The sequence below is a fragment of the Meriones unguiculatus genome, chromosome 1 (assembly GCF_030254825.1).
Source record: "Meriones unguiculatus strain TT.TT164.6M chromosome 1, Bangor_MerUng_6.1, whole genome shotgun sequence".
NCBI classification, from domain to species: domain Eukaryota; kingdom Metazoa; phylum Chordata; class Mammalia; order Rodentia; family Muridae; genus Meriones; species Meriones unguiculatus.
The window spans coordinates 3,479,571-3,506,517 of record NC_083349.1 but is presented as its reverse complement, the minus strand read 5'-3'; the positions used below and the strand labels follow the sequence as shown (position 1 = coordinate 3,506,517).

General features: G+C 50.4%; 2 protein-coding genes across 9 annotated transcripts in view; one reads left to right on the top strand and one right to left on the bottom strand.

Annotated features, from left to right (window-relative positions):
* Abcc6 (ATP binding cassette subfamily C member 6) overlaps window positions 1–11,870 on the bottom strand; it is a 49,274-nt gene extending 37,404 nt beyond the window's left edge. For 2 of the 8 annotated variants that reach the window (XM_021640365.2, XM_060378815.1), the window contains exons 1-6: window positions 11,668–11,821; window positions 10,659–10,841; window positions 3,612–3,737; window positions 3,395–3,523; window positions 1,252–1,377; window positions 42–103 (exon numbers count right to left, since the gene is read on the bottom strand). In XM_021640365.2, coding sequence (XP_021496040.1) covers window positions 42–103; window positions 1,252–1,377; window positions 3,395–3,523; window positions 3,612–3,737; window positions 10,659–10,841; window positions 11,668–11,703 — 662 coding nt within the window. In that variant the 5' untranslated portion in view covers window positions 11,704–11,821. Of the gene's footprint in view, window positions 1–41; window positions 104–1,251; window positions 1,378–3,394; window positions 3,524–3,611; window positions 3,738–3,868; window positions 5,200–10,658; window positions 10,842–11,667 lie in introns of those variants that run through there. The other 6 variants (XR_009590384.1, XM_060378845.1, XM_060378839.1 and 3 more) reach the window with 6 other exon arrangements.
* Window positions 11,871–14,761: 2,891 nt separating this feature from the next.
* LOC110550475 (BOS complex subunit NOMO1) overlaps window positions 14,762–26,947 on the top strand; it is a 52,808-nt gene continuing 40,622 nt past the window's right edge. The window contains exons 1-5 of the mRNA XM_021640382.2: window positions 14,762–15,010; window positions 19,358–19,447; window positions 20,239–20,284; window positions 23,475–23,575; window positions 24,428–24,534. Coding sequence (XP_021496057.1) covers window positions 14,861–15,010; window positions 19,358–19,447; window positions 20,239–20,284; window positions 23,475–23,575; window positions 24,428–24,534 — 494 coding nt within the window. The 5' untranslated portion in view covers window positions 14,762–14,860. The remainder of the gene's footprint in view (window positions 15,011–19,357; window positions 19,448–20,238; window positions 20,285–23,474; window positions 23,576–24,427; window positions 24,535–26,947) is intronic.

The window sequence follows — 26,947 nt, the reverse complement described above, 5'->3', positions numbered from 1 at the left end:
TGCTGACAAGGTCAGGGGGCACCACCCTGTGCCTCACTTACCCAGAAGCCCACCAGAACATGACCTTGGAGGGAAACGAGGCCTCAGCCTCTGGGCACGGATTCTGGAAAAGACAAAAGGCCAGGAAGAACGAGATGTGATGGTGTCCACCGGTTGTCCTAGCATTTAGGAAGCTGAAACAGGAGGAAAGAGACAAGGCCACCCTGGGTTACACAGCAAAGCCCTACCTCAGGGGTAGAAAAAGAGACAGGCTGGCCTTGGTCTCGAAGCCCACAGTGAGTAGGTGGCCGAGGTTAGGGAGGCAGGGTGAGCGCTTAGTGTTGCAAGTGTGGCAAAGGTTGGTGTGTCTTCACCGGAGAGAGCTCAGTGAGTGTGGAGCTTCCTGGTACTCAAGGCAGAAAGGGCCAGAGAGCCAGGCATGGTGGCTCATACCCGAGTCTAGCAGTAGGGACAGGCAGATCTTTATGAGTTCAAGGTCAACCTGATTTACATATCTAGTTCCTGGCCAGCCAAGGCTACACAGTGGAAGGGCTAGAGGGCTAATGGAGTCAGGAACAAGAGACAAGAAAAGCTATTGTTTTACTGAGACCAAGATGACCTCAAGTAGACTGGTGTGGTAGCTCATGCCTATAATCCCAGCCCTCTGGAGGTAGGAAGATTGCTGTGGTTTCAAGGCTAGCCTGGTCTATCCTAGTGAATTCCAGGCCACTCTGGCCTTCAATATGAGAGCCGGCCTTAAAAACAAAACAAAAACAACAAATCAAAACTCAAAGCAAGGACCATGCTATGAATATATTATGGGCCAGGCAATAGGATGTGTGTTAGGAGAAGGGAGTGTTGAGGGCTATAGCTTCCGGTCCCCTCACTGCTTCCTGCCCCCTTGAGTAAGAGAAATTCCCTCCTCAGGATTCCACCACCGTAAACTGAGCTGCTCCCATCACCATGATGGACTGAAAAACCTTCTGACAGTGAGCCAAGATAAGCTCCGGCCTCAGGTGCTCCAGACAGATGTTTTGTCCTAGTGAGGAGACAGTAACTGATCCATCATTCATAAGAAAGATGTATTCTGTGAGCTTGCAATCCTTTTGCCTTTCCATGAGATTACAGCTGCCTCCATGCTGGACCATGGGGCTCAGATTTTGCTAAATGGCCGGAAAAATAAGACTTGTATTCTAGGCCAATTCCCTTTGGTCACATAGGTTGTTGGCATCAGAATGAGGCACTGAGGTCTGGCCGTGGTTTCTAACTTACCGATGACTGGGAATCTTCCAGGAAGAAGGGTGGCTGGTCTACCAGGCAGGACAGCACAAACTCTGCCACCACCAAGGACAGGCACAGATAGGTAGCCAGGTGATGGAGGGGCTCATGGTGGAAGCTCTATGGGGGATAGAGAAACCTCACTGAACCAAGTGAAGGGATTCCAGAGATTTAGGCTGAAGCTGGACATGTGTGCTGAGGTCGGGAACAATTTCTACATAGGAACTAAGCCCTGGTACATGGAAGCCTGATCCTAGCATTCCTGCTCATCCCAGCTCAGTGACTGGCTCAGCTCATCCTGGCATATGCGACTGCCATATGCCTGACTGTGTGAATGAGTCACAGCCCCAGGGACAACAACATAAAGGGGTGGGGTTTCTTCCTTTCTCCTTTCTAGCCCTGTGGTGGTGTAAACAAGAATGGCCCCAATAGACTCATATCTGAATGCTTAGTCACCAGGAAATGATACTATTTTAAAGGATTAGAAGGATTGAAAGGTGTGGCTCCCATGAAGGAAGTGTGTCACTAAGGGTGGGCTTTAAAGTTTCAAAAACCCACGCCAAGCCCAGAGTCAGCCTCTCTCTCTCTTTCTCCATATGGATCAGGATGAACCCTCGGTTCCTTCCCTAGCACCATGTCTGCCTGCATGCCACCATGCTCCCTGCCATGATGCTAATGGACTAAACCTCTGAAACTGCAAGCCAGCCCCAATTAAATGTTTTCTTTTATAAGAGTTGCTTTGGTCTCTTCACAGCAATAGAACAGTGTCTAAGACTAGCCCCCACCTCCCATTCTGTTCCTTTTTAGCTGACTTTATTGACATCTACTCTGCTTGGTTCTCCACAATCTTGCAATGTCCAACCTGCCCTGGTCCCCACTGGGATTTTGTTTTTGAGATTCTCTCACACTGTAATCCAGGCTGGCCTCAAACTCATGATGCTGCTCCTGCATGCAGGAAAGTTAGGTGTGTGCCATCACATCCAGCTGACATTTTGGTTTTGTTGTCCTCGTTTTTCAGATTGCAATCGAGGGTATCCTAGTTCTACCATGGCCCTCCTCCCCCACACTGCCATTTTACCACTGTTTCTATTGGAAATGAAGGAGGGAGTGGGGAAGGAACAGAAGGGAAGGGAGAAATGGAAGGAGAAAAATGAGGAGGAAGGCTTTCTATTCATCCAACATACTAGTAATACTATTACAGATATCTGAAATAAATACAGATGCATGGGAACATGGGAGAAGATGAGAAAATCCATTTGTAAGTATGCAAGGTAATTGTACATGTATCTGTGGAGCAGCCTGTGCAAGCATGCAATGTGTCAATGTCTGCATGTATCTCTCTCTCTCTCTCTCTCTCTCTCTCTCTGTGTGTGTATGTTGTGCATGTGTAGGATGTGTGTGTGTTATGTATGGATGCACGCGTATGGATGTGTGTGTGTGTGAATGTATGCAAGTGTCCTGTGATACATGAATGGAACATACTGATGTGTCCGGCCTTTGAGAGAAATGTCTTAATATGAGATGTAGTAAGATAATGAAAACTTGTGTTGTTAAACTATGTACATTTGACAATGTGATGATGATCGTTATGTTCCGTGGGATAAGCCAGCACAGAAAGATGGTCATGGCATGATCTCACTCACAGGCAGAATCTAAAGAAACTGCCTTCTAGACGCAGAAAGTAGAAGGGTTCTCATTGGGGAGGGAGGCGGGAAGGGAGGCAGGAACGCAGGCAGGAAAGGCAAGGAGGCGCTGGTCAGTCACCATGCAAACAGAACACTGTCCTGGGGTCCGGTCACAAAGGCAGGTGACTGTCACTGACAACACTGTAAGACCAAGCTGCCAGTCCAGCTCCAGGGTCACTGAGGGACACTGACTCAAGAGAAGAAGTCAGAGGGTGGTAGATCAAGACACAGCCTGCCCTCCCCTGGCCTCTGCACACAGGCACGCACGCCTACTATGTACATGGCACACACTAACACACCGCATCCTACAAATGGACACAATAACCACGGGTCAGGGAAAAACAAACTGAAATACATGGAATTGGAGGTACTTATGAGGCAGGGTGTCATGTGTGGAAAGGGGGCAGGAGGGAGGTCTGGCACCACCACATAGATTTCCTCAGGTCACTTACCCCTGCAGAGGCCTGCTGGACTGCGTTGATCCCTGGCAAGAGACAGCAGAGCAGCCAGTACCCGAACAGCACCCCAGATGCCCGGACTCCCTTCTTCCTCTCCATGTGAATCAGGAAGGTGGCAAACGTCTAGACAAGAAAGGGTGGAGGGCAGAGGGAGATCCCACCTTCCTCACACCCCCACACCAACAGAGGCTCCTGCACAGGCAGTGATTACCATGGTGGTGAGCCACACAGTAGGGTGGATGAGAAGCTCCGAGGCCTGGGGCATCCCCTGGTGGATCCTCCACAGAGGCATGGCCACGTTGAAGATGTAGAGAAGTATGAGGGCAAAGCCGAGCACCTGGAGAAACACACTCTATAAGACTGTCAGGGAAAAAGAAAACTGAAGGCAGGCTGCAGAAGACCCCATTTTCAATGCTTGGTCACCAATGTGTCACCCCTGCTTTGGGAGGCACTGAGACCCATCCTGACCTTCAACTGTCCTGTCAAAAATGCTCATCAATAGTTTGAGCTGATCCAATGTTTCCCAAGCCACAGAAGAAGCTGGAAGTGTGATGTTGAGGTGACTCATGTGAAGTGAGGGTTCCTCACTGCGTGAGGAATCACGGTTTCCGTGGATGCCACTTTAAGATGAATGGGCCTCCGTTGCCAGCACCCACGCTGTCTCTCCAGCCGTAAAAAAGAAAAGATGAATGGGCCGGCTGGGCTGTTTCTGACTTGAGGCAGGAGATGACACTGCCTAAATGCCAGGCTGTTGGTAAACACAAGCTCCAGTTTCAACTGCTCTTGGGAAAGGTGATATTGAAACGCACCTGACTGCCCCTGTAGATCCGCCACCCATTAAAGCAAGCCCTGGAAGGCCTCCCTGCGGCTCTCTTCCGGGGATAGCTGGCTGCAGCTATGCCACGGTGGAGTTAACGAACTCTCTACTTCTGCCTTTTTGGTCCTGGAAATTCTTTCAACACCCACGTCTGTACTGTTACCCCTGGCATGGTATTTTGGTGGCCTGCGTGGGGACCTCTCTCCTCTCTTTTCTCTCATATTTGTGTGGTCTGCTAACCAACCCACCAGCAGCTGAAGGTCTCTGGCTGGGGGTTTTCCAATGAGACTGAAAGCCTGTAGGCTGTGACTCCAGACCATTGTCACCTGTTCTGGTATAAACTAAGAAGTTCCTTCTGGCCCCTGTAGACAGTCTTAGCTCCTTTTTGCAATGGATGAACCCTGGTGTAGAGGAATTTTCATTTAGCAACATGGCTACTTTGGCTGGAATACAGACATGCCTTTAATCCAAGGAGACAGAGGGAAGCAGATCTCTGAGTTCAAGGCCAGCCTGGCATAGAGCAAGTTTCAGGTTAAGAAAAGCTTAGGTCCAGGCATGGTGGTACATGCCTTTAATTCTAGCACTCAGGAGACAAGAGGCATGCAGATCTTTGAGTTCTGTTCAGTCAGTTCAGTTGAGTCAGTGAGTTGAGAGGCAGTGCGGTGGAGCTGAGTTTGTGGCAGTTCAGTCCACGGAATTCAGAGGCAGTTTTTACCAGCAGAGTTTTACAGAGAGCTGTTGAAGAGAGAGCAAGCTAGAAAGGGTAAAGGCAGAAGCCGAAAAATGTGAAGCAGCCAGACTAGAACAGATTGCAGAGTTAGTGTGAGGCCGAGCAGAGCTATGCAGTGAGAACCTGGGAGAAGCCAGACTAAATCTGTCAGCTTGGAGAAGAATTTGAGCCAGAACAGCTAAGTTGAATGAGCGAGCCAGAGTTCAGAAAGAGCTAGCAGGGGTAAGCTTAATTTCAGCAGTAAGTCTCAGAGGCTGAAAACATTGTAGGCCTAGGTTAGATTGTACAGAGGCTAGAAGCTTCCAGGACTAGGTCTAGGTTAGCAGATGGAGTCAGTAAGCCTCAGAGAGAACAATTAGATCAGGCAAATAAAAGTTACTTTTACACCCTGAGAGACGTTGGTGGAAACTGAAGGTGGAAAGGAAAAGGAGGGTGGCCAGCTAAGATCTGTGAGGGTGGTGATTACTCTCCCTCCTCCTGGGAGCCTCCGCACTCACACTCAGCGTGTGTGGTGAGCAGCAGGGCTTGACAAATCCACAGGTTTGTGAGAACACCCTCTTTCGTCTCCCCTCCCCTCTTTCCCTTCTTCCCTTAGCTACCGCAGCTATTTGGAGCGGAGAGGGAACAGAGCGCATGGTTGACAGTGCCTGAGCCCGTGCCCTCGCATTCCTGGCCAGACTTCCTGGCACACTTCTCCATCTGATCTCCCAATTCTCGACTCCCTGCGTGAAGCGTGGCTGGCTGGGGGTAGCAGCCCCTCTCGGGCTAACCTGCGCACATTGTGGGAGGTTCTCTTGCTGTCCCATTCCAGCCTCCTTTCCAGTGAGAGCCATCCTGGACTGAGCCCCTGGTCCTGAGGTTGCCCTGGCTAGATCTTCTGCCTCCCATCCAGTAGGTGGAATCTCTCCTTTCCTTATAGGAACCCAGACTGCTCATCTGGATTAAGTGGCCCTGAGCTGTAGATTGGCCTGGTGTCTGCAGGCAGTTTGGCTGTGTGTCAGTGGCCCTGTGTAGGAGGGATAGCCCTATAGAGAGGTACCTCAGGTCCTCTATGGTTGAACAGAATGGTTTGTTGACCACAAAGGACTCCTCACAGGAACAACCACTCACAGACCCATCAGAGATGGTCATCTCTGTCCCTCCCAACTCCACTGTGCTCTCCTCTTAACAACAGCAACGAATTTTACCCTCCAACTCTACATTAAGCCTGCCTGTGTAGTGTCACGTGGCCACAGAATGGGCACTAGGAGACCTGAGCCCTCCAAGGCACTCTAAACCATCTCACATTCTGCAGTGTGGCCTGTTCTGCCTGAATCCTTTAATGTAAGTATACTGTAAAGAATACAAATGTTCTAGGTCCAGCGGCCATCAATGGACCCAACAGCCAGTGCCCTGCCTGGCTGTCCTGCTGTACTGTTCTTCTCTTCCTCCTCTTCCAAAAAGTAGCCATTTGCTGGTGCTTCTGGTCCTCCACGGGAACAGATGTCTTTTGTATCCCTAACTGTGGTCTCAGGATTAACATGCAAAGATTTCTAGTCACTTATTTTTTTCCTCTCTTTCTGCTTATACTGACATAATTCACTGCCCAAGGTTATCTGTTATCTTTACAAATTTTTGCAAAAGTGCAACACTCTGAAACTCTTGGTCTCTTGTACGCAGACAAAGAAAATAGTGTTTTTTAAAAAGGCCTTTTAGCTAGGTAATATCCATAGGAGGAGAAAAGGTGAGAGGGAGGGACAGGGAGGAGAGGATGGAAGGGAAGCTGTGAGGAGGATGTGAAGTAAATAAATAGCTTAATTAAGTAAAACAAAACAAAAAAGAAAAAAGAAGAGAAAAAAAAAAGAAAGAAAGAAAAAGAAAAATTGTACTCCAAAAAATTGGAAAATCTCTATGTAGTTTCTCTAGGTAGCCCTGGCTGTCCTGGAATTCACTCTGGAGACCAGGCTAGCCTCAAAATTAGAGATCTGTCTGCCTCTGCCTCCAGAGTGCTGGAATCAAGGTATGCACCAGCACTGACTTTAAAAAAAAAAAAAAGCCTTTTAAAAAATCCAAGCAATAATAAAGTCCCCCTGAGACCCACAAAAAGAAAGAAACTTAGAGAGCTTAACAATGTGGAGCTGGTGGGGTGCGGGTAAGTGCGGGAGGTGAGGGCTATGTCTGCAGTATCTATGCTGCGGGGAGGGCACACAGAGCAGAAGTTCAATGTTAGCCTCAGCTATGTAGCAATTTCCAGGCCAGCCTGGGTTATGGGGGCTACATGCCTGTCTCAGGGAAAAAAAAAAAAAAAAAAAAAAAAGCAAAAAGTATAAGCAGGAAAGCTTAATTTGTTACACTTTGTAACATAATGTAAATTAGAGCATAAATGCAATTTAGATCCATACTCCTTTTAGTAAGTTAGTAAATGTCTTATAGTGCTCTGATTGTGATATTAAGAAGAGAAGTAAAGCAATCAAAAAGAAAGCCAACAAGCAGAAGAGAAAAAGATCTGAGAGAGAATGTAAGTGTAATTTATTTACTACAACAAACGGCGTCCAACTAATTTAATTATCCACACCCTTTAAATCATACTTTATCATAATTTGGTGGGGGAGAGTAGGCTCCCAGAGATACAACCCAAATTAAAACCTAAAAACTCCCAGGTCAATTACTATCTCTTTAAGAGATACTCTTAACCGTGCCCACAAGCAAAACACAGCCTACTGCGGGCAGACCCACACCAGGAGAAAAACGGAACAGACTTAACAAAACTGGCTGCTGCTGCCCTCTGCCATCTACCGGAGGGGGCGGGAGATATACACAGCTTTGCTCCTTGCTGCTGCCAGCTGGCTCGGCTCTCACAGAGCAACAGTACCACCATGGCTAGAGAAGGCAGAACGGGGAGGCAGACCGACCTCTAGACAGAGCTCGTCCCGGAACCACGTCTAAAATAAAAACGTCATAGCAGAGGGTGCTTGGATCCCTTTCGGCTTTGTGTCGGGTGTCATAGTCATGGATCTGTTTGCAGTGTTAACGGTGATGGCTCTTCTCCATGCCTTCTCCAAGAAAGTTCAAGGAGAAAGCCAAGGAACGGAATACCAAGTTTTGGACTATAGAAAGGGCACTCTTGCTGATAGAAATGAGGTTGATAACAGCTGGAATTCAAAGGTCTCTGGCTGCAAGATGCTTGTCAGCTCTTTCAGGTAAGGGTCAACTGAAGGGACAACTAAATTCCAAAAAATTATAAACTCCTGCTTTGTGAGCCCATTCACATATACACACAAAATACACTTTAAAACATAACTTCAAAAAAAGAACTGGGTGGCAGTGGGACACGCCTTTAATCCTAGCACTTTGGAGGCAGAGGCAGATGGATCAGAGTCTGAGGCCAGCCTGGTCTACAGAGGGACTCCCAGGGCAGCCAGAGCTATGAAGTGAGACCCTGTCTTGAAAAGACAAAACAAACCAACAAATTAAAAACAAAAAAACGGTATCTCCTGACTTCTCTTATGAGTCTGAGACCTGAGAGGCCCACCAGGATGTCAGAATAAGGGACACACAATTAACAGATCTAAGTCTGTCCCAAGATCCTCCTGCCTTATGGGGGCATCCACATAGGGTGAATCCTCTGCCCCGTGGCACACGGGGCTCTCGCCTTCCGGTTGCCGTCCCTGATGGACAGGTGTTCTTCCCGCCTGGCCTGCCACCATGTTCTTCCCTCCCACTCTTCGCTTAGGTGAGTGTGACATGTCATCCTCTTATGCCTCCAGCAGGTTTCTAATGCTGCTCTGTATTTTCAGTCTTCCAAACAAACCAAGTTTGTTTCTCCCAAAAATGCAACAGATCTGACTTCAAAGCAGTTCTTCATGCTGGCCCTGGTGGCGCAGCTGTCGATCCCAGCACTGGGGAGGTAGAGGTATGTGAGGGTCTGCGAGTTCAGACCAGCCTGGTCTACATATCAGCTTCCAGGTCAGCAAGGGATACCAAGCGAGAACCTGTGTCCAGAAAAAAAAATTGTACAACAAAGATATAAAGCCATCTTTTCTGGGCTGGATCCTGAAGGGCCAACTTCTTTTGTTGTTGGTTTTTCCCTCCTCAAGACAGGGTTTCTTTGTGTAGCCTTGACTTTCTTAGAACTCACTCTGAGACCAGGCTGGCCTGGACACAGGGATCCACCTCTGCCTCTGCCTCTGTCTCCCTAGTGCTAGGATTAAAGGCGTGCACCACCATCCAGCTCCAATTTCTACACTGGATCAGACTGGACAAACCTTTCTGGAGACCTTTTGTCAACTATCTGGTTGTTATTGCTTGTGCCAATAGACTCACACCCTCATTCTAAGCAGCCTTAATATCCCACCAACATACATGATGGCATATCACACCCGTACGACCCACAGCGTCACCTACAGGAAGTGCTTACCAAGGCACAACCCTCTCCTTGGAGACCTCACTGCCTTTTCCCTTGGTTGGGCCATCTTATAACCCATGCTCAACTTAGTCTCTCATGAGTATCTGTCAGATCAGTGATAGACAGGGCCACACTGCCTCTGCCCCCTTGAAGAAGCTACTTAAGAAGGGACTTTTACCCGAATGCCAATGATGTGACATGGTCCCACCTCTTGGGGGTGAAGTGGGGGGTGCCAGTTTAGGTCGCATTGAGCCATTTCCCCCTCAAGGCAAGACCATCATTGTTTCAAGGCCAGGTTGTAGATAACCACCAGCTCCCTGATAATACAACGTGGTCTGATTGTCTCTGCAGAAGCTCCCCCAAGCATAGCTGTCCCTTCGATGCCCCCATTCAGTCTCTGCTGACTTGCTGCTGTGTCTGTACCACAGCTTATCCAGTAAACTCTGCTTCTGCCTTCTCTTCTGCCCTGGTGAATTCTTTCCCTCCCACATCACTGTCTATCTGTGGTAATGGTTATGGGCAAGGCACGCTCATGAGTGGAGTCAGCTACAGAGTCTATTAGTAAGTTCAGGAGAGGAGCAGGGCTGTGCAGATGGTCCAGTGGAGGATGCAAAAACAAAACGAGTGGAAAGGCTCATGCTTTTTGGGCAAGCATTTATCAAAAATGGTAAAACAAATGTCTAGCAATTAAAAAAAATGTTCATCGGGCCTATCAGCGAGAAGATGTGAAAGCACACATGAAAACGTTAGGAGTGCAGCTCAGCACTGAGTCTCTGCTGTGTAGGTACGACTCTGGGGTGGATCCCCAATATAATGGAGTTGGACAACAAGGAGTCGGGGGTCGTGACACATGCCTACAATCTCAGAAACCGGAAAGAGAGGCAGGAGGATCGGGAGCTCAGGGTCTCTCTTTGCTACATAGTGAGTTTGAAGCCAGCCTGGGTTACATGAAAGCTTGTCCTAAAAAAGAAAGCCAAAGCACATAAACAAAATACCTGCTGAAGTTATAAAAAGACTCCTCCTCCCTGTCTGGCTCTAAAACTCCCATGTGTACCTCCAAAGTACTCACAGTAAATGAGAAGTGCCCGGCCACTGTAGCTATGTGTTTCTGTGTGTGAGTGTGTGTGTGTGGATTTGCACAGTCACAACGTCTGTTTGTGAGGACTTTGACCTGTGGGTTTATCCCCATCCTCTCTTCACTATTGATCTATTTAGCTAAATGTTGGCCTTCTTGCTCTGTCCTGTGCTCTTGCTGATGCTCCCATCAGCATGGGGTGTCTGCCAGTCTCCAGCTGCTCCCCCCCTCCCTCTCCCTCCCTTCGGCTACCATTTTGACTTTGAAGAGGTAGGACATCCGGAGGTAGCACCTGCCATGGCGATGGATGTAGAAAAGGTAGATGGGGCCGAGGACCCACAGGTACAGCGGGGGTGCCCAGCTCCCAGCGGTTCGCAGGAAGCACAGGCTGAGCAGGTGTGGGGCCCCAGGCTCCTGCTCTGTCTGGTTCCAGCCCTGAAGAGACCAGCAGGGACACTGTTAGGATGGTAGCCACCCTGTCCCAGTGTCACCTATCTGTGGGGACAGACATTTCAAGCCCTCCCTGGTGTGCCTTTTACTTCTCAACTCCTTTCATCCTTACATCAACTCCATAGGGCAGATGAAGTTATACTGCCTTAGCTTAAGGGGAAGCAGAGGCCCAGAGAAGGTTAAGAGGTTTCCCAAAGCTGCTCAGCTGGGAGGCAGTGGGCTGGGGCTGGCTTTGTGATCCTCTGGCCTCAGCTTCCCAAGTGTTGGGCTTACAGATGAGTGACACCTCATCTGGGTGGCATTTGGCTTGGCTGTTACTCATTATAAGGACCCTGGTGGTAGTGGTTGCCACTGTCCCGATTTCATAGACCAGTAGACTGAGGTACCCAAAGCGAAAAGCCCCGTTTGCACCCACACAAACGGAGTGGCAGAGCCAGCTGTGCCCTTTTCTGTCAAGGAGGGATGATAGCTTTCCCAGTATGTCTGTCTAAAGCCCTGTGAGCCGTTGAGCTCACAGCGTGATGCTAGGCTCAGTACAGCCCTCTGTGAACACCAGCGCTTTCCTGCTGCAGGCTATAGAGTAGAGGCGGGTAGGAACAAACGACGCAAAGACCCGCGGGCTCTTCAGGAGTGGGAAGGTTTCCACACATAACAAAGTCCCCAGTGGCTGGCAGGGGCTCTGCAAGGGCCCTGGTTTGTTCTGTCACTGGCCTCGCTCAATGAGGTCAGGAATTTGGGAGTGGGGTGCTGCTTTTCCCAGCAGCTCGTGTTGTCTGTGGACCAGGGAGAGGAAAGAGCAGATGGGACTCACCCTCAGGCCGGCGCAGGGCTCTCCAGGCGTGGCCATTGGGGCCCTCCGCTCATCAACCCGTGTTTGTCTGTCCCAGAGCAGCCTTCAGAGCCCGGCTCCAGCCTGGGGAAGAGGCGGGACCGGCGGGTTCCACGAGGATTGGAGCTGGAAAGCAGAGGCCCCAGGGCAAGGTCCAGCTGCAAACTCAGGTGGAGCGGGTGCTCGGGGAGGTGATTCTGGAACCCGCGAAAAGTGCCGGGACACCTCCGTGCTTCCTGCCTATGAGACGTCCTTCCCAAACTGCACACTTTGGACCCAGCAACTGCAGGAGGTTATCCTGAGGAAAGAGCCAACAGACTTAGTAATTAAGCGTCCAGCCGCTGACCGGTCTAGATGCAGGCACCGGGAAGAATGAAAGGGGCTTACTTTAAAAAAAATATTTGCTTACACATGTATTGTTCCTATTTCTGTATTAGTTTTTTGAAATAGGGTCTCGTCTCACTATGAACCATCTCAATGAAGACGTCAGCGTGAGCTGGACAGGTGGCTCCGGCGTTAGAAGTGTGGAGCTAGAGACTGGAGTTGGGTTCCCATTACTCACACCTCCAGGAGTTTTCATTCAGCACCTCATCTGGCCTCACACTCACGTGTGTGTACCCACGCACGTAAAAATAATTAAAAATAACCCTTAACATAGTTTAAGCAGTGCCAGTCACACAGCTATCGCTTCATAAGTTATTTATTAGTGGCGCTGATTTCGTCATTAGCCCATCAGGTTCAAGCAGCAGCTTAACATACTACAAAAATACATTAACGTGGAGACACGGCCTCTAAATACTGAAGCAGATTATAGCACACAAGTGGAAACAATATTTTTGTAAAACAAAGACAAAGTGTTCCTAAGACAGGAGAGTGGAGAAGAAATCTTTTTCTTTCCTGTCCCAAAAGCCTAAAAACAAGGGGTGTGGCTCAGGGCAGAAGACCTGCCCAGCGATGCATCGCAGACAGACAGACGAGTGATCCTGTGATGTATTATATGTTTGCATAGCTACAAAGTTGGAGATATACTAAAGGTGAGGACATTGGTACTCTTCCCAGGACAGGGAATAAAAGTGCTGCAGACAGAGCAACAGTGGCGCTCCTCTCCAGTAAGGGTGGCACGCAGACTCTGTCCCCTGCCCACCCTGCTGCTTCTCTGGCAGCCTGTTGGCAGGGCCCAGGCAGGATGGGATCTTTTGAGGTTGCCTGGACCCCCAGTATGGTGTAGTCTCCTTTCTGCTGTCTTCTGCTGAGCCTTCCGCAGGAGGGGCTCTCAGAGAATCCTGCCTGCGTCTGGGAGCTGTGTGCGGCAAGTATGGTGTCAGGAAACAGCCACATCTCGTCTGTTGATTCTGGGTCTGTTTTGGTGGAAGCTGTACAGGGAAGCCACAGCCCCTTCTCTCTGTAAGTGCCAGTTCCCCTCCCTCACCCTGCCCCTGGCATTGCTCTAGGCTGCAACAGCTTTATTTCCTGGCATAAAAAATAATAATAAATTTATTTATTCAAGTGTGTAAATTCATTTAAGAGAATGAATTCAAAGGAAATTCAACTGGATGAATCTCAGGCATATGAGAGAGAGAGAGAGAAAAAAACAAACCTCAAAATGTTTCTATACAATTTAGAGTTGGAATCAAAATAAAAAGTAAATATCCTTAATATATTATGAACTTAAATAATATGTTTTGCTTAAGAAAACATCATTTAGCAGGCAGGAGGTCTGTGCCTTTAATCCCAGTACTCAGGAGGCAGAGGCAGAGGCAGGAGGATCTCAGCGAGTCTGAGGCCAGCCAGGGTGACTTAAGTGAGACGCTGTCTCAAAACCAACAAAACAGCATGATTTGTAATAGAAAACCATGTCAACAGAACTACATCATTTGTAATAAAGAAGCCAAAGCACAAATTTCATTTCTTTATGCTCGTGTGTGTGTGGGTGTCAACACGAAAACCACAGCTCTCATCTTAAAGGGAGTAAGAGGTAGTTTATTCTGGAGCCACTTTGCGCCCAAGAACAGGAATTTAGTTTATCGCAAATTCCATCTTCCAACATGGAAGCAGGGTAGGTTTCAAACCCGGGACTTGGGGCTGAGGCGCCTATTTAACATATCAAAGCAGACCTGGCCTCCAGGGTCTTTCAGCGTCCCTCAGCTCCTTCCTGTTACAGGCCCCCTGGCTGGCACACCCCAGCTGCTACTCTGAACTCTCCAGCCCAGGGGGCTTGTCTGTTCTTTGCTTTATAACCCAGCCATTGTGGTTACCCATTCCTTTTGTACCTTTGGGCCTCCTGGCTCTGTGCCTGGTCCCTCTTTCTCCCCTCTCCTTTCGCCGCTCCCAGCTCTTCATACGGCACACTCTGATCACGCCGCTCTGAGCTCTCCCAGAGGTCCCCTTCTCTGGCTATGCTCTCCCACTTGCATATAATAAACCTTCTCCCCCCCCCACCTACACAAGAGGAGTCATGTTTCCCTTTCTATTCTTTTTTTTTCTTTCTTTCTTCAAGCAGTTTACCAAATTTTTATGGTCTTACAAAACAGAGAAAGTCATAAGTGAAGGCGAGTTTAAAGTGCATTGATAAGTGCATCAGTGGGGCAGGCACATCAAGATGGAGGAGGCCCAAGGTGCTACCTGATGGTGCTCTGAGCTTTTGGGCTGGCAGAAGCTAGTTGCCTGCTAAGCCAATAGATTCTGAAAGGCATTTATCTATTGTCATCATATGTTGGCTTCAACGCAGAGGGTGGCGTGGCTGTTCCAGAGAGGGATGGGGATTAGGAAGGAAAACCAAATAACAAATTTCTAACAAGTTTTTTGAAATGACATCTGACGTGAAATATGTGAATCAAAATGATTTGGACTTGTTGAATACGTCAATCAACAAGAAGCTCTCAGCTGTGTGTGACACTGAATCTAAAGTGAGAGCCTGTCTGGCTGTTCCTTCCAGAGGCTGCGCGCAGTCCTCCAGGACGCCAGGGGCGCAAGCCGCGGCGATTCCCGCGGGGCGTGCGTCACGTCGGTCTTTCTTGGGGGCGTGGGCGCAAGGCCGCGGCGCGCCTGCGCGGAACGGCGCGGGGGCGGAGCTTGAGCTTGTCAGCCGAGCGAGGAGGAGGAAGGAGCCGGCTGCGTGCGGTGTGAGGGGCGGGACCGGGCGGGCTGCGGAGGGTAGGCACGCGGAGGCCCGGCCATGCGTGCGGGCCGGAGTGCCGCGGCGCTGCCGCCGCTGCTGCTGCTGCTGCTGAGCAGCGCGGGGCAGGCGATCGGCTCCGAGGACATCGTGGTAGGCTGCGGGGGGTTCGTGAAGTCGGACGTGGAGATCAACTACTCGCTCATCGAGGTGAGCCGCCGCGCGTGGCCGGGCTGGCCGTGTGATCCCGGGCCAGGCTCTAGCTGCTCTGCACCCTTCCCCAGCCGCGCCGAGGGGCGGGGAGCCGAGAAAGTCTGCTAGACCCCGGCTCTCTCACACCACGACCCCTGAAACTCTGATCTGCCCGGTCCATATTGCAGAACCTGGAAACCACACGTGTCACTCTCCCACTCCAAACCCCAACGTCCGGACCCATCGCTCCTCCATCCTGTCCGGGATGCATTTAAAGAGGATCGATTCCCATCGCTAAGCCCTGCCGTGAGCACTGTAGCACCTCTGGGGCTGTGAGGCCGCCTCCCCTCCCACCACTCCTTTTTAAAGTGGAGAGTTGCCGCCACTCAGCATAGTTGCTGGAATTACGCTAGAGATTTGTGAAGCCGTTTTTTGACTGAGTCGAAAGTTCGGTGAAATATGTATCAGCCCAGTGGGATTCTGACCCAGAAAGCCTGTGAGCAGGAGGAGGATGGGCAGAAGTAAACATAGGGGATTGGAGAACTAGGCCTGGTTTTCCCAAGGAGGGAGATGGGAAGAGGTAAAGACAGGTGCCCGAGGAGGAGACGTGGGGGTGCCAAAGAGAAGGGCAGCGGAGGTCCCATTGAGCTGCCCCACCTTTAGCATGCTACTTAGGACTCGGGGGGGGGGGGGGGAGGAGGGGAAGGTGAGAAGCCGGCCCCACCCTGATTTCCCTTTGGCCTGGCCTTTCTCCAAACCTCAGTCTGTAGATTTAAGATGGTGTTAGAGGTAAGATGATTTCCTAACTCTGGGAGGATCAGTTGTCATCTTCCCAGCTGTGTGTCTCCCCTCTACCTGGTTGACTAATTTATATTTTATTTTCTAATTTTTTGAGACAAGGTCTCCAGTAGTCCAAGCTGGCCTCAAACTCACAATCTTCCCAAGGCTGGCCTTGAACTCTGGAGGCTCTTGCCTGCACTTCTACAATGCTGGATTACAGGAGTATGGCTGGTCTCCTTCTACCCCCTTTTTTATCTTAAGGGATCGGGGGACTGCTGGGGACATGTGACCAGGTGCCAGTGCCATCTCTTGGCTTTGTGGCATTGGGCATCTCAGGAGCTGCTTGGAAAGGCTTTTCAACTTGAGCTTCCTACAGCGTTGGGAGGAAGGAGAGGGCAGTCAGAGGTGCCCTCACACCCAAGCACCAACAGGAATCAGGAGAGCAGAGAGTGGGTTTTGTGGCCCATCGTGAACTGTGTTTCTCGAGCCTGAGGTTTCCTTGTCGACATCTCTGAAGCAACCCATCCTTTTGTGATGTCTGCTTACGACATCAGGCATTTCATGTATGTAACCTTCACATAGTCGTGTTGACCTTTTCTAATCTGTACTTTAAAGAGACTCGTACTGAATGGTCCAGAGGGAAGTGTGGTAGCCGTGCTTTTGATTTGGGGATGAAAGGCCTTCCTAGATACATAGCAAGCCAAAGGAAAAGACTGACTAGCAGTCAGCAGGTGCACAGGGAGCAACGCATTGTTAGAGTGAGTGCTCCAGACACCCAGGAGAAATCCACCGACTGAGTCCTGGGCACAGCAGATGTCCTCCAGGTGGGGCCCCCAGGGAACCGAGCAGGGAACAGCACCTAGAGATGGCACCATCAGCCAGGTGCTTACAACATGTAGCAGAACCTGAGTGGGGAAGTTGAGGAATCAGCCGGAGGCCCCTCGGTGGAACTTGTGGCTTCCCCTGGCACTCTTACATCCTGGGATGAGCAGCAGTAACATCTGATGGAAAGGGCCCACCCTCCAGCTCTGCCCAGTGATGTGGTGCTTCGCTCTCGGGGAGAGGGAGGTTGGCTGTTCGCTTCACTCCCTGTCACAGCCTCCCTGTCCTTGGAAGACACCTTGAAACAAACATGCTTAGGTCTGAAATGGAGAAGGGACAACATTGTTCCCAGAGCCAGCTTCTTAGTGAGTTCAAACAGCATGTGACAATTTACCAATATAATGAAGTTTATATACATGTACGTAGTTGGCTATTTCACAGTCTTTCTCCTCCCCCTCTTTTTTTTTTTTTTTTTTTTTTCCTTTTTTCTTTTGAGACATGCCCGGGCGGTCTGGAAGCTCTGATGTTCCTGCCTAGCTTCCCAGGTGCTAGGCCTGTGGCAGAGGTTGTGCAACCACACCTGGTCGTTCTCCCATCATTCCTCGGCCTCCTTCCCTGTTTCTGTCGGAGGTGCCTGCCTTCAACAACTTTGTATTGAGCTCCACCATATGCTGAAGGCTTGTCTCACACAGAGTATCACAGTGCCAGACAAAGCTCTGGACTTTAACATTCTGTCCTTTGATAGCAGCCTGTACAGCTGAAGAGAAGAATTATAGGGCTGGGGAGGAGGCCCTTTGCTGCTCTTGCAGAAGACCAGGGTCAGTTCTCAGCACCCACGTGATGGTGTACAACCAACTGTAACTCCAGTTCCAGGGGGTCCGACACCTCTTCAGGCCTCTGCAGGTATCAGGCAACCATTCGGTTCACAGACTTCTATGCCAAATTATTTATATGCATAAAAGTAAATAAATCTTGACAAGAGAATTACAGGTTCTAATGGTTTAACAGTCAGAATTCACCTCAAAACCTGGTTCCTGGGTTGAGTGCTGGTTCAGTTGGGGAAGGGCGGTGTGCAGTGTGAGGACTCCCGTTCCATCCCGAGAAGCCATGTGGTGAAGAAAAAGGCAGCCTAGCCTTTGCTGCGTTCCAGGCCTTCCAGGGAAGGTGGACAGCTCCTAAAGAGTGGCACCTGACATTGTCCTTTGGCTTAACCACGCACGCACGCACGCACGCACGCACGCACGCACGCACGCACGCACACACACACACACACACGCACGGCCATCTTCAACATGCAGGGCATGGCTTAGGTGGAGCAGGGAGCCAGTGACTGCCTGGGTGCTTGCTGTGAATTCTTCTTTACACTTAACTGAGTAGCTGGATTCTAAAGTAGTGAGCCTGGGCTGCGTGGAATATGAGCCGTATTGCCCATGAGTGCTGTGCAGTCCACACCCTACACGGCTCTCTCCAAAGTGTGCACTGGGGCCTGGCTGCTTATATGTCTTCTAAGGCTCTACTGGGTCATAGCTGTAGTTTTGCCACAGAACATTTTTTAAAGTGTTCATGTGTACCTGTACGTATCTGTGTGCAGTGCTCTTGGAGGCTAGAAACAGGCACTGGATCCCCTAGAGCTGGGATGGAACTATGGTTCTCTGCACCAGCAACAAGTGCTCCTGGTTGCCGAGCTGCTCTCCAGCCCCAACATTCGTACTTTAGAGGTCAGGCTCTGTGATGTCATCTGCCCCACATGTGTCTTTACAGATTGGGAAACTGAGGCTCAGAGTCATTGAGCCTCACAGCCCAGCTTAGGGAATTTGCCTGCATCCCTCTGCTGTGTGTCTGGCTGATGGTGCCAAATGGCCTTTTCCTTCAGACAGATGAAATAGGGTACTCTTCTTTTTGAGTCTGTACTCTGTGAGTTTGTACAACCACGCTGAAGCAAGGTGTCTCTGTTTTTACCGTGAAGAAGCTTACCTGTGGAGGTGTGGTGACTTTGTCAGTCACCCTTGCAGGGAGACCATGGTGTGACTTTGTGCCTTTCCGCTGAGCAGGAGCATAGGGTGCAGTACTTGTCCCGGGCCGGCCGTGGGAGGAGCGAATGCCTTGGGTGCCATTCACATCCGTCTTTGTTCTGAGGACGGCAGGGAAGGATTTGGGGCTTCAGTGCAGGCTCCAGTGCTCATCTCAGACCTTCTGGGCAAGTCTTTGGAAAGCTCAGAAACCTGCCTGCTGACTTGCCCTTCCACTGGGGTGGAGCCGGGGCACAGGCAAGCATAAAACGTTGTGTGTGTTCATGCGTGCTGACTTTGTGGACTCGGTTCTCTCTTCCCACCTTGACGTAGGTTTTGGGACTTGAGCTCAGGCTTATGCAGTGAGAGCCTTAGCCCATTGGGCATCCTACTGGCCTGCGAATCTGGTTTTTCATAAGTGCTTTGCTAAGAGCAAAATTAGGAAGTTTCAGACTCAGAAAAATGTACATAAAGTAGAAACAGCTACTGAAGCAAATGAAAAACCTTTAAAGAGCAAGACTTTGGGGGTTGGCTGAAGGTGGTTTCAATTAAAACAACAACAACAAAAAAAAACCCATAAAGACCATTGTCCTGGGGTGCTGTGTCTTCCTTTCCTATGTCCTGAGGCTGTTTGGGCAGCTGGCCTTTGGTAGGTGCTCAGCTAGCAGGGGCCAATAGACTGCATGTAGGCTTGACATGGTAACTAATTCTCTAACCCAGTGTGAGAACTCTAGTTGTTGGTTTTTACTTGCAGATAAAGCTGTACACCAAGCATGGGACTTTGAAATACCAGACAGACTGTGCTCCTAACAATGGCTACTTTATGATCCCCTTGTATGATAAGGTAAGAGGCGGAGGACTTCAGTCTCTGTGAGCGACTTTTATGATAGGAAGTGATTAGTATGCTAAAGTGTCAGTGGTGAATGGGAATGTGGCCTTTCCCTAGGTACAAACACTTGTGTTGTGATGATCTGTGGAATGCAGATTTCCAGTGGTTGAGGAGGTTTAGTGAGGCTGCATGTCTCTGGCACATTTGGCAGCGTCTCCAGACATTACCCGTCATAGCCACAGAATGGAGGGGATGCTACAGGCAACCTAGAGAGGGGAGGCAGGGGTGAGCTGGACACTTGGTGCTGCATAGTTTGCTCCAGGTGGCACACGTGACAGGTGTGCCATCATTGAAAGACGTGTCTGGCTATCTGTTTAGTGTAGAGGGGTGGGAGTGGGTACAGACCTGCCTGTTATGATGTGTGTGTGTGTGTGTGTGTGTGTGTGTGTGAGAGAGAGAGAGAGAGAGAGAGAGAGAGAGAGAGAGAGAACAGCCTTGGGAGCCAGTTCTCTTCTACCTTTTCGCATGCTCCAGGGTTGAACAGAGGTCATCTGACTTGCACAGGCTCTTTCTCCACTGTGGGATTTTGCTAGCTCAGGTCTAGAACTCACAGATGGACTTCCACAGGGCAAGCTTCTTGCTGTAATGGGAATTTCTGGGTGTCCAGCCTTAGCCAGCTGCCACCATTAGAAGAGCCTCGTGTAGGGTTTTAGTTCAGATGGGTCCGTTTTGGGTGAAATGATTACACTACACTGCACCAGGGCCTTCAGGTCTCCTGCCTTCACTTTCCATGGCTTTTCTTGTAGGGCGATTTCATCCTGAAGATTGAGCCTCCCCTGGGCTGGAGTTTTGGTGAGTGAACTCAGTAGCAGGGCTCTTCGCAAGAACCACACTGCGTGTTGTCATTCTCTTAAAAATTCTCCCTGGTCTGTAGTCCGTCTTTCTGGAGGAAGTGCCTTGGCAGCTTCAGTTCATGCAAGCTAGAGACAGAAACTGGGCCTCATTCCCATCCCAGGACCAGGGCGATTAGTGTTTCTGGGTCTCACTGTGTAGCCCAAGCTGGGCTTAGATTCAGCATTTTTCTGTGTCAGCCTCCTGCAATGGAGGTTACAAATATGTGCTACTGTGCCTGTCCCCCAACCTCCAAAGATAAGGGAAGTATTTAACAGGATTTGATATCACAATCAAGGTCTACATGGAGCTAGAGATAGAGATTTGTCCTTGGACACAAGAGTCACACTTACTTAAGAATCCCTTACCCTGACAGAGGGCCCCTGCAGCTCCTTTCTCCAGAGAAACCTTATTTCAGCAAAGGTGGGGTACCAGTTGCTGTGTCCCAGGAAGCTGGAGGGGCCAGCCCAACTGGCCATGGGAGCAGAAGGTCCACTTTCCTAGCCTGCAGCCTTCTTGTTTCTGCGCCCTCCAGCTGGACCTTTTAATTGAACTGTGCTTCCAGATATGAGCATGACTGTAGCAGTCACGGGAATGTTTTTATCGAGGTGCATCTTTACAAAGTGCACACCTGCCTAATGCCCAAGACGTGATAGAACTGTCAGCAGCCTGGAAGCCCACCTCCGTGTTCACTAGCCTCCTACAGCACCAACACATGGCCCTGTCCTCACCTTCCAGAGCCAGACAGGTGCTCAGGTTTTCCTTCTGTTTAAGGATTGAACCCAGAGGCCTGTTTATGTGCTGTCTCCAGCCATCTTAGCATTTTTGCTTTTTAGTTTCTTCATTTTAATGCAGGGTTCTGTTAAGTTGTCCAAGTTGCCTCGATTGTCTAATCCTTCTACCTTAGCCTCCCAAGTAGCTGGGACCGGAGCCCGAGCCCCCACGCTCGGTGTAGGTGCGTTTTGTTTTGAACTTGAACTAAATGAAATAATACAGGCTGCTTTTTGTGTCTGGTTTCTTATAGTAATTGTTTATGATATTAATCTTTATTATGTGTGGTTCTAGGTAATTTCTTTTGCTGAATAGAATTCTTGTTGTGTGTGTACATGTATGTTGTTTTGTTTTTTGTTTTTCTGTGTAGCTTGGCTGTGCTGGAACTCTGTAGACTAGGCTGAACTCAGAGATCCACCTGCCTCTGCTTCCCTCCTAAGAGCCACTGGGCTCTGCAGCTCAGTGGTTAAGAGTGCTGGCTGCTCTTCAGAGGTCCTGAATTCAATTCCCAGCACCCACATGGTGGCTCACCACCACCTGTACTGGGTGGGGTCTGATGCTCTCTTCTGGCATGCAGGTGTACATGCAGATAGAACACTCATCATATTAAACAAACAAATAAACAACTAAAGGCGTGCGCCACCATGCTTGGCCTACATGTGAGTCTTAGTTTGGATTTCTGTTGCCGTGATAAAACACCATACCCGCTAGGTGAGGCGGCATACCTTCATAATCCCACGACTTGGGGAGGCAGGAGCAGGCGGAGCTCTGAGTTCGAGGCCAGCCTGGTCCACACAGCGAGTCCAGGACAGCCAGGGCTACACAGAGAAACCCTGTCTCAAAGAGAGGAGAGTGTTTATTTCAGCCCCACTCTCAGATCTACACCCCATCACTGAGGGAGGTTGGGCAGGAACTCAAGGCTGGAAGTAAAGCAGAGGCAGTGGAGGAAACTGACATAATAGCTTGTTCAGCCAGTTTGCTTCTGCCCTTCAAGACTGCAGCCCCAGGTGACGTTACCCACAGTGTGTCCTCCCACGTCAGTCAAGAAAATGCCCCACAGACTTGTCCACGGGCCAACCTGAGAGGGGCATTTTCTCAATTAAGAGTCCCTCTGCCCAGATAAGTCTAGGTTTCTGTCAAGTTGACAAAAACGAGCCAGGACTTGTGTGTGTCTGTGTATCTGTGTATGTGAGTGGTGCACATGTATGTATGTGAAGGCCAGAGGTTGATACCGGTGTCTTCTCTCCCCACCCTAGTTTTTGAGGCAGTGTCTCTCACTGAGCCCGGAGCTCTGATTTAGCTAAGCTGGCTGGTCGGCCCACGAGCCACAGGGATCCTGTCTTTGCTGCTTTAGCTCTGGGACGGTGGATGCATGCTGTGTGCTGCTGTGCTGGGGGTCAGACTTGGGTCCCCATGCTTGGGTGGCAAGCGCTCCCCGACCTAGCCATCTCCCTAGCCTTCTCTAGTGTTTTAAAGGCCCCACTTCAATTTCTGTTGTGGTGAGCTATTCAGTTTTCTAAAGAAAATGCATTTTGTTGATACCTAAGAATCGGGGGACTCATGCAACATCCGTATTTGCGAGGGCTTGGAAGCCCGTTCACACAGGGTGGATGGCAAGAGGTGGTAAGCTGAGGCAGAGCTGCCTCTTCATTTGTCGTTGTCCCCTAGCCCGCGTTGTTCATGTCCTCCCCGTGTAGTTCTTGCTGCCGTGGAGTCGATGGGCCTCTTTAGGTCTGCAGTCAGGATGTGAGATCACTTTGGAGCTATGTCACATACTCTGTGGAAAGTGCACTGGGCTTGGTGCCTACAACACCACAGATGTTTGGGGCTGGGGAATGGCTCAGTCCATAAAGTGCTTCTTGTGTAAGCCTGAGGAGCTGAGTTCAGATTCAGGTCAAAACCAAGCATGGCGGCCTGAGCCTGTGACTCTGGAGCTGGGGTTAGGGACAAAGGACCCTGCGCAGCTGGCCAGTCAGCCAAGGCAGCTGCATTCCAGATTCAGGGCGAGACCCTGCCTCAAAGGTAGGGAGCTCTAGAGATGACACCCAGCACGGACAGGCAGCCTCCACATGCGTGTGCACACACTCACAGAAACATGCACACAAACACACACGCCCACCAACAACACAGCAGCACTGTGGCACTCAGCGAGGCCTTGGTGCACTCAGGAGTTTGTTGGGAAGCCCGTTCCTTCTGTGGTAAGATGCAGGTGGCGGGTGGGCTGGGAGGAGACTTCTGCAGAACATCTGTCTTTAGTTCTGGCGAGCGAGGGTGATGCGTGTGGTGTGTAGAAGACTGTGGCTGGGAAGTGTGCCCAGCACGTGTGCCCAGCACACACGTCTCTCGTCTCCTAACCTCTCCTGTGCCGATTTCCCTCCAGAGCCAACAAATGTGGAGCTGCATGTGGATGGTGTGAGCGACATCTGCACGAAGGGCGGCGACATCAACTTCGTCTTCACTGGCTTCTCTGTGAATGGAAAGGTTTGGCTGCGGCTCTGCCTGCGCCCTCCTCAGCTGTCCACGAGTGGGCGCTTGGTGTCCTAGGTTGCCCAGAGCAAGCTTCAGGGGCCGTGGTGTGCTGCAGCCGTGGGTGCTGCCAGGAGATGCCTGTGGTTAGGGTGCACAAAGGGAGGACCACGTGTCCAGGACAGAGTTGTAGGTCCGTGTTAGAGCTGCGTGGCTCCCTGGAGGAGGCTCCTGCAGAGGTGGCCCCCTGAGGCTTCCCTGGCACCCTGTCGGGGAGAACTCGTGGTGCCTGCTCCAGCTCTGTTTTCATTAGGGCTCTCATTCTTCCCTCCATCCAGCCCCCAGTGGGGATGAGTTGTCTGCACCGGTGGGCTCCTAGCTGTGTGGACCTACAGAACTCTTAGGTTGAGAGGGAGGCCCTCAGCTTTTCATGTGTGGGGTTCTTACTGGAAGAGGGGAGGTTGGGTAGTTTTTGTTTCTTAGGGATTTGTAAAATAGTGACACTTCTTTAATTTTTAGGTATGTGTGGCTATGTATATATGAGTGCAGGTGTCCTTGGAGGCAGAGGCATGGGATCCCGTGGAGCTGGAGTTACAGTAGTTAAAACCTGCCTGATGTCAATGCTGGGAACCGAACTCCAGGCTTCTGTAGGAGCAGTGTGTACCCTTAAACCGACTCGCTGAGCAGCCTGTGGCCCCACCTCAGTGATGCAGTATTTTACTGTCACTGTCTGCTCTCCACCGAGCCCTCCACAGAGGACCCCTGACTGTGTCCACTTCAGAGAGGGCCTTGACCCAAAGAAAAATGTTTTAGGTGCCACTTGGGGAGTGGAAGCGTGAGTGAAAACTTCTCTCCTCCTCCTCACAGGTCCTCAGCAAAGGGCAGCCCCTGGGCCCCGCAGGAGTGCAGGTGTCCCTTCGGAGCACGGGCGCTGATGCGAAGATCCAGTCCACCGTCACGCAGCCTGGCGGAAAGTGAGTGGCGCCCCGGAGCCTCGGCTCGGCTGGCAGCTGTGGCAGGCATGGGGAGCTTTAGGTTGAGCAGGGCTGGGCTTAGATTCCTGTCTGGCCTAGTTCCTCCTGGAGTGGGGCCGCCTGACCCACTGCGCAGGACGTGGGTGATCGACTGTCGGCTGCCGTCTGTAAAGGCGGTGCTCCAGGCCTCAGGTGCACTTAGACCGTGTGCTATGAAGCCCGGTGGCCAGGCTGGGTACCTCTATCTGCTCTTTGACTTGGGACAAGTTGCCCTTCTGTGCTTTGCTTTTCTAGTTTGTAGATGAAGGTAATGGTGGAGGTTACTGGGAAGGTCATAATTGTTTCAGCTTGTCCAGCTTGGTGCTAGTAAGCGTTTGCTGACCACAGGTTAACACAGCGTTAAAGGCAGCGTTTTCTCATGTGGAAACCATTTAGTAGTTGGACCTGATGGTCATTTGGTTAAGCTTGCAGAAGGAAGGTTTAAAGGGCTGTTTAGTTGACTGCAGCGGGGAGAGCTCAGCTGCAGCCGTTAGCAGATGTGTCGGTTGATACTAGATTTACTGGACCTCATTCTTTTGGAAACATTCACAGCCTTATTACTTTATACACAAAACCCAACCAAAGCAGTAACTGAAGCTTCTACTGTGTTACCCAACTTAAAGATTACTGCTGCTGATGCTCTCTCCTTGATGGTGCCTGGTCCAGATCTGGAGAGCACGGGGCTGTGTTTCTTGATGGCTCAGCGCTGGCTGAATGTCCCTCAACCAGGCTGTTGGGACCAGAAGGCCCTCTGATGTGGGGTTTTCCAGAATTTGGAATATTTTTATGCATGCAGTGCCTTAGTTTCTCAGTGCCAAAATACACAACTGACACTATTTGGCTCATGGTTTTAGACTGTGATCCCTTAGCCTTCATGTTTCTGGGCTCCCTACCCCAGTGACAAGCCCCATCCCCTTCCCCAGTGACACTCTTCCTGCACTGAGGCCCCTCCCACCATGGTTCCCACTACCTCCCAATAGCTCATCCCATCCTGATTCCATCAACAAGCTGTTGATTCAGTCAAAGCCCTCCTGACAACAGTCGCTTCCCAGAGCCCCGCCTCTGAACCCTGCATTGAGGAACCAAAACATGTGCCTTTAGCGATGGGACTCACTCCAGGACATGAACTTCATTTATATCTGTTGCGCATCTTAAGCATGTCAGCTGAACCTACTCATACATACGAATTTTAAATAATTATTACACAAAACAGTTTCAGAGTAGAGAATATTCCACTTTTGTGGCATAATATTGGAACTCAAGCAGTTTTGCATTTTGGAATTTTTTTTTGGGGGGGGGGCTGGTTTTGAGACAGGATTTCTTTGTGTGACAGAGCCCTGGCTATCTTGGGCTCTCTTTGTAGACCAGGCTGGCTTCAAACTCACAGAGATCCGCCCGCCCCCGGGATCAGGGTGCGTGCCACCACACCCTGCTGGATCTTGGATTTCTGATGTTCAGATGAGGGATGCCCAGCTGCAGGTTTTTCCAGACCTCCCTGGGAGCCGCCTCGATCTCCCGAGCTCCTTCACCCCGTCGTCAGCGGTGCTTGGCACTCTTGGGGACACCGGGAGGAGAAAGGCTAAGCCGGGAGCCAGTGGCCCCTCAGCTTTATTGTAGCCACGTGGTCCCCAAGCGCTGGCCCCTGGAGAATGCAGGTGCTGCCTCTAGTAAGTTCCTTGTGCCAGAACTAGCTTCTGATTGGCAGGGGCCTTGTTCAGGTCCAGCCTGCTAGGACTCTGGGTTAGTTTGCCTGGAGTCTCTAGAACCCCGTGTATTGGCTGACGGCTTTGTCACAGTTGCTGAGAAAGAACGCACATTCAGACGACGAGCTTGTCAGCTCCTAATAGCATGCTCAGTGGTAGTTTTTGTTTTTATTTAATCAGAGTTTTGTTTTCTTTTAGGAGACAGGTGACAGTGTAGCCCAGGCTGGCCCGGGGGGGGGGAAATATATATATATATATATATGTATATATACACACACAGACACAATTTCATTTATTTATTTATAATTTATATGTGCGGGTGCCTTGCCTTCATGTCTGCCTGAGCAACACTTGCATGCCTGATGCATGTGGAAGGCAGAAGAGGGCACTGGAGCCCTTGGAACTGGAGAACTAGAGTTATCTACAGTTATGGGACCAAACCTGGGTCCCCTGAGGGGCAGTCAGTGGTCTTAGCCACTGAAACATCTCTTTGGTGCCTACCCTTGGATTATTAACTCTCCTGTCAGCCTCCTGAAAACAGGAACTACAGTGCATGTCGCCATGCCTGGCTTTAGTGTCATCTGTGTCAGCCATCTGCCTCAGCCTGGGGTTTGCTCTCTCCCTTCCCACTTATCAGCTCTTAGCTTTTTTTTGGGTTCCCCCCTTCCCTG